The sequence below is a fragment of the Boleophthalmus pectinirostris genome, unplaced genomic scaffold (assembly GCF_026225935.1).
Source record: "Boleophthalmus pectinirostris isolate CB_2022bp ecotype Guang Dong unplaced genomic scaffold, ASM2622593v1 HiC_scaffold_15, whole genome shotgun sequence".
In the NCBI taxonomy this organism is placed as follows: Eukaryota; Metazoa; Chordata; class Actinopteri; order Gobiiformes; family Gobiidae; genus Boleophthalmus; species Boleophthalmus pectinirostris.
The window spans coordinates 14,283,263-14,293,673 of NW_026571070.1; the positions used below are offsets into that span (position 1 = coordinate 14,283,263).

General features: G+C 38.5%; 1 protein-coding gene across 3 annotated transcripts; it reads left to right on the forward strand.

The window, feature by feature from the left end:
- Positions 1-6,816: 6,816 nt before the first annotated feature.
- LOC110171017 (serpin B10-like) lies at positions 6,817-9,339 on the forward strand. 3 transcript variants are annotated; one of them, XM_055150752.1, is made up of 4 exons: positions 6,817-6,896; positions 7,072-7,184; positions 8,161-8,341; positions 8,932-9,339. In XM_055150752.1, exons 3-4 carry the CDS (start codon positions 8,215-8,217, stop codon positions 9,171-9,173), a joined length of 369 nt encoding a protein of 122 aa, XP_055006727.1. In that variant the 5' UTR covers positions 6,817-6,896; positions 7,072-7,184; positions 8,161-8,214; the 3' UTR covers positions 9,174-9,339. The 3 variants fall into 3 exon arrangements, with proteins under 3 accessions (XP_055006727.1, XP_055006729.1, XP_055006726.1); XM_055150754.1 differs by lacking the exon at positions 7,072-7,184; XM_055150751.1 differs by lacking the exon at positions 6,817-6,896 and having other exon boundaries at positions 6,930-7,184.
- Positions 9,340-10,411: the final 1,072 nt, after the last annotated feature.

Genomic DNA, 10,411 nt, shown 5'->3' on the forward strand with positions numbered 1-10,411 from the left:
ACTGAAATAACCTTTGCCAGATGATTCATGGCACCGATAAACACCTGCAGGAAGTTGTAGCAGGGAAAACAAGACAAGGTACAAAAGAGCAGATAGACCTATATGGATTGGTGGAATGCAACAAAGTAAAAGTTTTAAAGTACTGCACTTCAAGTATGCATTTTAGGTATCTGTACGTTACTTAAAGGTTGTATAGAGGATGTTTTTAAGGGAAGAGAAATACAGCGACTCCTTTTTCAAATGTTGTGCATGCATGACACCACCTTCCTCCTCCACAGCTCCCTCAGTAGAAACATCTCCTCCCGCATCTTTACTCTAGAAATCATGTTTGTTTACAGCCAGTGCGCGTTCAGAATTACCGTTGAAGTGACCTGTCTAGAGGTAATTTAGCGACTGACGCGTCAGTTTTTAGACCCTTCGTCTGCTTCATTGGCGCAATCGCTGGAAGGAATCTCCAAGAATCACCTCAGTTTGTCTTCGCTCCATTTCCCCTTCTCTTCTTCTTTCAGTGCGACCTCAAAAACGGACTTTCTTTTGCGCCGAACTGGTCTTGGATTCTCGTCCGCCATCGCAACAAACTTTGTGCGAAATGCGAAGAAGCTACAGTTTGAAAAAGCCTCTAAGAACCGCTGCATAAACCACATAATCCCCGCGCGCCGACGAGTCAATTACACTAGAAACGTAGGGAGTTTGATTGACAACCGAACAGCCAATAGAAAATGAGGGAGCCTTGTTATCTATTGGCTGATGTTTATCTGGCCTCACTACATCCACAGTTGATAGATTTTTATTCTTTTTTTTTTTGGTCATCATAATTACAAGGCTGCTGCGTCTCTGTAATGGTATTTTAAACTTTCATTGACAATTTGAAACAAAAAAAAATCCTCTATACAACCTTTAAGTACATTTTAAAGTAGGGACTTCTACATTTGAGAGCAGGTATCTGTATTTTCTACTGCGCTACGTTTCTGAACTGGACTGAAAAGTAAAAATATGGTTATTGCTCGAGACCTGCTGAAAAGGGATTGAATTTTAACGCATTTTAAGTTTGACCAAAACAAAAAACATGCAAATAAAAACCTAATTAAAAGAACGGATTGATTCATTTGTTTTAGTTGAACAAAATTCAGCACAAATCTTGATCAAAATCAGTAAATCTAAAGCTTCCTTAAATCTCAAAATCTGTGTAATACTTTAACTTTTTACTCTTTAAGTTCTTTTTAAAACCTTTACTTAAGTAGATTTTTTCGTGTCCTACCTTTACATTTACTTGAGTATGTTTTTGCTTTTTGGTATCTGTACTTTTACTTTCTATTTTTATTTATTTATTTATTTTGTTAATTTATTTTATTCAAGTATAAAAAGACATCAACAGAACACCTCTTAATATTTTTTTTTTTTTTCCTTTATATGATAACCCCATCTGCCATTTGTGTTTAAAGGTGAACTGTGGAACTATTCTGGTAGAAGATCGCCCGTTACTTGTCTCCATGGAGATGTTATTTCTGTATCTCCAATATTAGAAATAAACAGGAGACGCCACCAGGGCAGTTTACAGATCTGTGAAGCAGTGATCTCACACACAGTAAAACTATTTTTTATTTTATTTTTTTAAATAATTGAATAAATGCATCTCATGTAAATTGAAAACCATTTTGTGGAACATTACAGGGAAAGCAAGAGCATGGTAGCTGACCTTAGGACCCGCAAATTTATATAGAGATGTATATATATATATATATATAATATATATAATATATATATATATAATAAGGTTTTGTGTGTGTCTTTGCCTTTAAGTAGATGGTAAATTAAAAGTTGTATGGAGGATTTTTTGTTTTTGTTTTTTATTGTTTCAAATTGTCAATGATAGCATTATAGAGCAGTAGCTTTGTAATTATGATGACCAAAAAAAAAAGAGTAAGCAAATTCATCAACTCTGGACGTGGTGGGGCTAAACATTTGCCAATAGATAACGACACTGCCTCGTTATCTGTTAGCTGACAGGCTGTCAATCAAAACTCCCTACATTTGAAGCGTAACTGACTTGCCTGCGCGCTGCCGGTACGTGGTTTACGTACGCCTGTCACGCAGTCCACAGACGCAAGACGCACAGACGCTGTTTACTCCACCAACGCAACAGTTCTTAGCGGCTTTTTTTACCTATATCTTCCTCGCAGTTCGCACAAAGTTTGTTGCAATGGCGACAAGAATCCAGGAGCAGTTCGCCGCAAAAGAAAGTCAGTTTTTGAGGTCGCTGAAAGAAGAAGACAAGGGGAAAAGCAGCGAAGCCAAACTAAGGTGATTCTTGGAGATTCATTGCAGCGATGGCGCGACTGAAGCAGACGCAGGGTCTAAAGACTGACGCACTGGTCCACAAATTACTCCTGGACAGGAAACTTCTGCTTATTATGAAAACGTACTTTATTTCCAAGAGTTAGACAAACGTTTTTCAGGACACAAATGCGATATCCTATGTCTGAAAACGTAATTTTCAATACAAAGAAAGAGTCGGCTTGCTGCTGCGTGTTGTAGTAGTAGCTAGTTCATTTGCACGGAATCTCCGCGCACCCCGTCCTGCTCCTCTCTCCGCTCCCCATTTCGCTCTTCTCTCCATGCTCCTCACTTCTTCTCGGTGCACGGAATATCTCCGCGCACCCCCTCCCCCCGCTCCTCACTTCTCCGCCTTGCCTAACCAACACTGTAGTTAGTTGTTTACAAGTCATGTGCAGCGATGAGTACTTGTTTTCTAGAAACAAACCTGTTTCTGGCGTAAGGAGGAGGAGGGAGGAGGCGTTTCTACGTAGGAGCTGTAGGGGAGGGGGGTGGTTTCACGCATGCGCAACATTTGAAAAAGGACAAACAGTCGCTGGATTTCTCATTCCTTGGAAAATCCTCTATACAACCTTTAAGCTGAGAATATCAATTTGACTATAGCAAAAAACAAAGATAGAAATTTGGGTATGTTGCAAATTTGCGACAACTAGAAACAAGTGCTTGCCAAAGGTTCCTGCATATGCACAAAACTGGGGGGATGCAGCTGCTCTCTCGACTTATATCTTGATACCAAATGGTTTGTCGCATATTTGTGACAGTCGGCGTTAAGAGGATAAAGAATATTTTCAGTCTCTGCCCTAGTATCGGTTGATATCGGGTATCGACAGATGCTGAAAGCCACAGTACTGACAGCGTTATTGGAACAAAAAAAGTTAGATCAGTGCATTCCGGGAAGAATGACCAGTGAATCGAGAGCTTTGCCTTTGGACTCAGCTCCTTCTTCACCACCTGCCAATCTCCAACCTCTATAACCACAGACGTAAAGGTGCATTGTGTAACTTTTCTGGTGGAGGCTTCGTCAAACGCTTTTCTCCACAGATATCGTATTGCTTTGTCTAAGATCTTTCATAATATGGCATTAAACCCCATTCACAGACTATTTTTCTAGGTATTTTTGGGTCTATAAAACCACCAGTAACTATGTAAACAAATGTAAGTTAGAGCTGTTTAATGTCATACTGTGGAACATTCCAGGCAGAGCAGTAACATCCATAGAAACAAGCAACGACAAAAACTTACATAGCGCACCTTTACCGCTTGTTTTCAGCTCTTCTGGTTTAGTTATTTTCTCAAAACCCTTTCTTATCAAGTTCCTCTGCGCCTATACATTCTTTCTCCGCTGTACCAAAACACTACAATCTATCAACAACTCTCACAGCTGCCTATATAGTGCAGCTCCTGTCTCATTTCCGGGGTTTTTTTTTCTCCATTGTAAACTGCCAGGCGATGGGGTTTGAGAGGTTAATTCTCACTTGCCAATTCCAGCCTGTACCTGTCAGTCCTGTTGACATTATTGCTCATGTCCTAACACTGCAGGCATTACTGTAAGTGTGTGTTCCGAAGCACAAAGCGTGTAATAAACAAACCCCGTGTCCACTGTAGACGCTGCGGTTTCGTCAGAGCCATGAGAGGCCAATTAGCCATACTTGACCTAATCATTTATCACTGTAAAGCGCTTGTGTGAAGCCAGCGTTGGATGCAGTGCAGTTTAAGTGGAGCTAAGTATTACAAATGCACCAGTGGGTAAAATGGTGTGGAGGGGGTTGTTTATTGTTAATATGTAGAGATTGGGGTGGTCCGATAGCTAATATGTAAATAAAAAAATTGGCTTTGCTTCATATACAAGGACTTTAAACTGCTTAGGATGATACGAGCAGGTTCAAACTCTTTTTCAAGTGAAGTTCATTTCTCAATCCCGAGTTTTGACTCATGGGATTGACAGGGATAATAACCAATCAGAAAAAATGGATTGTGCATCAGTAAAACAAATATATTGACTATCTAAGGTTAAGTTACACTTTAAGTGCATATGCCAGCCTTTTATGATTCTATAATTTTGTGTTGATTCATCAGCTCGTTTCACTTCATGGAAAACGTCTGATCTCCCAGCGTTAGGATTCGTTCGCTTGACGGTAAGTGGGTACTTTTTTCATTTAACCAAACCCTTCTGTTTGGTCGTGACGTATGTAATGCACCAAATTCTAGGGCTGGGTATTATTAAGAAGTTGCCAATACAATACGTACCTCGATACACTGGCCACGATACGATATGTCTCTCGATACAGTGCACTTTTGGTTTGATACAGTATATTTCAAATGATTTCGATACAGTTCAGTTAAAAGAAAGGCTAAATCATGGCTGTGATACTAAAAGTCTTTGTGAAACTACTTCTTGTGCAAATTTAATAAGAAACACAAACATTTTAATCATCAAAACAGTGAATATGTCAAATGTGCTGGATAAATGAGTTTCCTTCCTCTAAACAATCAAAAAAAACTGCAGTGCTGTAACAAAATAATTTAGTAAAATAAAAAAAAAAAATTACTTTTGGTGATATATCGATACAGCAGCCCACGATATCAATACTGTATCATCACATTAAACAATACGATATAGCGATATTTTGATATTTTTTGCACACCCCTACCAAATTTCCATAGGAAGAAGGGCAATAACGTTTTTTCCGCTTGATAAAATTCACCAAACATTCTTTTTGTTCCGCTTTAAATCTCGGGAACCGTTGCCAACACAGATGTCTGGCTTCATCTACATTCATCTCGACGGCTTTGTTTACTGTTGTGCTGTTCCACAAAATGGACCCAGACAGGCGCTTGAGTTTGATGTCATGGCTTCACACAGCTCTTCACTGATTAGTCAGTGTGTGGTCTACAACTTCCACGGTTCTGGCAAAACAGTCACTAGTCACTGGGAGAGAAATGACATTGGACGGAGACACAAGGTGGTGCCAGCCTGACTGGGGATAATACCAGTTGTAAATATGAATTATAGTTTTAAACCAATCAAGAAGCAATTTGAGAGGAAAAGTTCAAAAATAGGTTGAAAATGACATGAAATGAAAGTTCTGTTTCAATAAGCTTCCATCTTGAGCCCTCAGAACTGAGCGAGAATACACCACTCCAACTCACGTACCCCCTACTACTCACTACCAACACACTCAGAACTACTACTACACCACCTACTACTTCACCATACTACACACACCACTAACCACTATTACACACTACTACCGACTACACCATACTATACCCTCCTACACTACCACTACCTACTACCACTACTACCACTACCACTACCACAACTACCACTACCACTACTACGTTTTTTCCCAGGTAAAATTAAGGATCTGCTGGGTAAAGGTGCCGTGGACAGTGCAGCAAAGTTAGTGCTGGTGAATGCCATCTATTTGAAAGCCGACTGGAGAAAGCAGTTTGAAAAAGAGAAGACACGGGATGCGAAATTTAGACTTAACAAGGTAGTAGTAGTTGTATTTTTATTTTTTTTTTTAAGACATGTACTTAATCTTGTACTTAATAGACTGTTAGAAACATTTCACATAAAACTATGACAGAAGGGGTTTAGGCTGAAGTGAAATCACTTACGAATGCCTAACCCTGAAAACTTAAGATCTAAAAAGTAAGAAAATATTAGATTAAACATGTATTAAATTACACTGTTACATATTGTTTGCTTTATCATTAAAAGCGAAATGTAACCTTTCTATAACATGTCCACCTAACATAGAAGTGCATCAAGTCAAGTGCATTTTCAGAACTTTTGATGTTTTCAAAAGCTCAAATTTGACCTCTCGTGCTTTGTCGAGTTAGCCGAGACAAACTGGGATGATGGGAAAGGCTGCTACATATAGGCTTCTGGAAAATTAGAGGCGTTGTCGAGGTGAGTTGTGGTTTCGCTGGTGAGAGAAGAGGGCGGCTGAGGCGTGGTCCTGCTCCTGAATCTCAGTTAATCATATCAACCTCCTATTTTACTTATATAATAATCTCATTCAATTTCAATATTTAGTCCTGATGTGGTCCTGGTTTAGTCCTCTGATCAGTGTTCTGTAATGCTTATGTTAAATTTACATTTGTAGAACGATTTTTTTATTGATTTTACGGTCAGTCTAGACTATAAACAGAAGGTCTGGGACTTGGATAGCTTGCCAATGATATATGTGATTATTCTAGTCATTTCAACTTCGTTAGTTAGTTAACACATGTCAAAAATGTTACAATGTTGTGGAATTGTCTTAATATCGAACCTTCAATATTCCTTTTGTATTTTTCTCATTTACAGCGTCAAACTCAGACAGTGAAGATGATGCACCAGTCAGGGATGTTCATGTTAAGGAAAGTTGAGGAAATCAGCTGCCAGGCAAGTAAATGAACCACACAATATAACAAGTCCTAAACAATGAGACTGTAACTATCAAACTATGCTCTTTTACAGGTGATAGAGATGATGTTTTATACATGTGAGCTAAGCATGCTCATTTTTTTTACCTAATGACATAAAGGACAGTACTACAGGTCTGGAGAAGGTAAGTACAACTACCACGTTTACTCCTGCCACTGCTACTACTAGGGTTGTACAAAAATAAATAAATATTTCTCCATCATGATAACGAGGCTCAGATTTTCTGCTGTGCATCTGTACTGTGCAAGGTATAAAATCTTCTGAAAAATTGTTTATTTCTTTTTTACGTTTATCATCAGGTAATTTTGCAGCTTTGGTACAATATACGTTTTACATTTGACTGGGATCCAGAATACCCAAAACACTACAGTAGAAACAATGCAGAGATACTGTATCATTGTGCATTTACCAGGCAAGTTTTACACATCCCTAAAACTGCATTATTTTGTATATATATATATATATATATATATATATATATATATATATATATATTTGATCTTGTCGACAAGGGCTGTGAAATCAGTCGAAATTTTAAAAAAAAATGTCTACATAGACTTTTAACAGTCACAAAAATCTTACTAGATCAGGGGTCTCCAACCTTTTTCCTCCAGTGAGCTACTTTTACAAAACGAAAATGACAGAGAACTACTAGTTTTAGTGGTCACAAGTCATTTAGGGCTACGGCGAGCCTTAGATGAGGCACAGTTAGATGCCTATAAAACATAATCATTATCCACTTAGTGCACAAAGTTAGGCATCAAAATGATACATGTACAATGGGAATAGGCATTTAATTATTCAAATTAGACTTACTCAGCATAATACATGTAATTCAGAAATCCCTCAACGAGCTACTTGGAAGGGGGTGGAGAGCTACTGGTAGCTCCTGAGCTACAGGTTGGAGACCCCTGTACTAGAGTATATTTTATACCACTATAATAATCATGCTTTCAATTATATAAGCCCTAAATTATTGTGAAAAAAAAAAACGTACCTTTATTTAACATGGAAAGTTCTGTTTTTCAAGAGAGTTCTGGCCAAGACACAGCAGAGATCAAACTGTACATACGCATACATTTAGACAATTACAAGAATTTATTAGCTAAAATCTAAACTATAGCTCTAAATTCCAAACCTTTTAGCATGAATTTAAACCGATCTATTGGAATCAATTTTGTTAGTTTTCGGTTCCAGGATATCTGTGCAGAATACTGAAATACTGCTTTACCAGTTTCTGTACAAACACTTTGTATAGAAAGTAGCGCTGAGTCTTTAGATCCCAAAGAACACTGTCCATCTATTGTAATTTTAGCTTTGGTTCAACAGTTCTAGTAGCAGTAACTCTAAAAATGCTTTTCAGTCACTGACTAAACATCTGTGTTCAGCTGGAGCAGCAGCTGACCTACGAGTCCTTTGTGGAGTGGACCCGCCGAGACAAAATGACCCTGTATAAGGTGGATCTGAGACTTCCTCGATTCAGGATTGAGCAGAACTACGAGCTGAATGAGGTCCTGAAGACCATGGGCATGGAGGACGCATTTGACCACTGCAAATGTGACTTCTCTGGTGAGGAGGAGGCCCATTGCTAACCTAAAGCGTGCTTTATTTTTCTGATATTATAACAGACTCAGGATGAACTAGTTAATTTAGTGTTGCACATTTCTTGTACAGCTCTGTGGCAGTTAGTTAAACAACATAACATAATAACTGATTTTAACCAACTAGACTTAAAAATAATCATGGTATTTCTACCATTAATGATACAAATCCACCAAGATCCTCCTTATTTCAGTGAAATGCTTCCCGTTTCCTGTCTTTGAGCCCTTGATGGGAGTGATGGATTTGGAAATCTCAATCAGGATCAGGATCCTTTTGATCCAGTCCAGCAAAATGTATAAATATCTGGATGGAAATCGGCTCCACGGATCAGAATCCAGGGATTTGGAAATATTGATCATTTTTATCTGAACTCAGTGTGTTGAAATACTGGCCCCCGGATGTTTTCTTGAAATAGAGGGTTGTAGTTTTAAGAAACAAAATAACTTTTAGTGCCATAAAGATAATGTATTGTTTCTTGATCAAATACACTTATGTGTGTTATTGTATGAAAAAACATGTTTTGAGCATTCATGACGTTCTTTTATTGATCACTGTAGGAATGTCACCTGCCAAAGACCTGATGCTGTCCCAGGCCGTCCACAGAGCTGTTGTTGATGTGAATGAAGCAGGAACAGAGGCGGCTGCTGCTACAGTGGTGCATATGTTGTGCGGACGCACATTAATATATATACCTCCTCCACGAGCCACTTTCAATGCAGATCACCCTTTCATTTTCTTCATCAAACACATTCCCACTGACACAGTTCTGTTCGCTGGGAGATTCTGCTCAAAACAATAATTCTGTGCATTACATTTAAATGGACATCTTCAGTGAAAATGTAGTGGGGAAATAAACACAATGGTTTGTTTGTGTGGGTGTTTGTATGATTACACATTTTATTATTAAGCTAAAAATGTAAAATTTCATGACTGTACGTTTGTTAAAAACAATGTTGTCATAGCGACGCATTGGAGTCATTCTTCATTTTGTCTCTGCTCAGGCTGTGGATCATGGAGATCATGGCCGAGTGTTCAGTTTGACAGTCTCCTCTAGGTCACGCCGCTCCTGCTGCTTCTCCTTCAGTTTCTGCTCCTCGGCTTGAAGCCCAGAGCGCAAATCTGACGAATGTTCAGAATTTTTTTGTGTGTTTGGATCCATAGCATTGTTTATAATGTTTATAATTATAATTATATACTGAGGTCAAGGGATGGGACAATTACTGGCTTTCAGATGACATAACAATACTCTGTGCACCAGTTATAGTTAAAGGTGCATTGTGTTTGTGGAGATGTTATTTCTTTCTCTGGAATGTTTCACAGGATGGTATTAAACCTTTCTATCTTCATGGAGACCAAACCAGAACAAGTTACAGGTCACATCCGTGGAAAGGTGACCACACTCAGTCAGAATCCCTGTTTTTCTAGGTATTTTTGAGCTATAAAACCATGTGTAATTAAATAAATGTAAGATAGAGCTGTTTAATGTGATATTATGGAACATTCCAAGCAGAGCAATGACAAAAAAATTACACAGTGTGCCTTTAATACAGATGGGGGGGGGGCAGATAAATTTGATATTGTTAAATTGCAGTTTTTTTGTTGTAGTTCATGGTTCAAATAATTTTACCTTTTGGTTATTTTATGTAGAACAATTATATCAATAGGAAAAATATCTCTCGCCCCCTTTCTGAGAGCATGACAGAGAGAAAGAGACTCAAGAATCTGAAAATCACCAATTGGAAGCTTTCAGATTCTGGCATGTGAGTTGTTTTTTTTATTAATTAGATTGTACTTTGCCAAGAAATATATTACCGTATATAAATTTAATTCCCAAATATGGAACCTGATCATTTATGTTACTGGGAAATTCAGTGATTTGAACACCCCCTCCCGTAAGTTTGACCGTGCCTGTGGCCCCATGCTGTGGCCACGACACGGGGGCGGTGTTTCCCCTCTTTGTAAAAGCTCATCTCCCGCAACAGACTCGAATGTACTGCGGATGACTTCCAGTAAAACAGCGGAAACCTCCACCTCTCT

Coding starts and splice junctions, on each gene's coding strand:
- LOC110171017 (XM_055150752.1), top strand. CDS start 8,215: ATGACCCTGTATAAGGTGGATCTGAGACTTCCTCGATTCAGGATTGAG. Junction 8,342..8,931: donor CTGCAAATGTGACTTCTCTG/GTGAGGAGGAGG, acceptor TGATCACTGTAG/GAATGTCACCTGCCAAAGAC.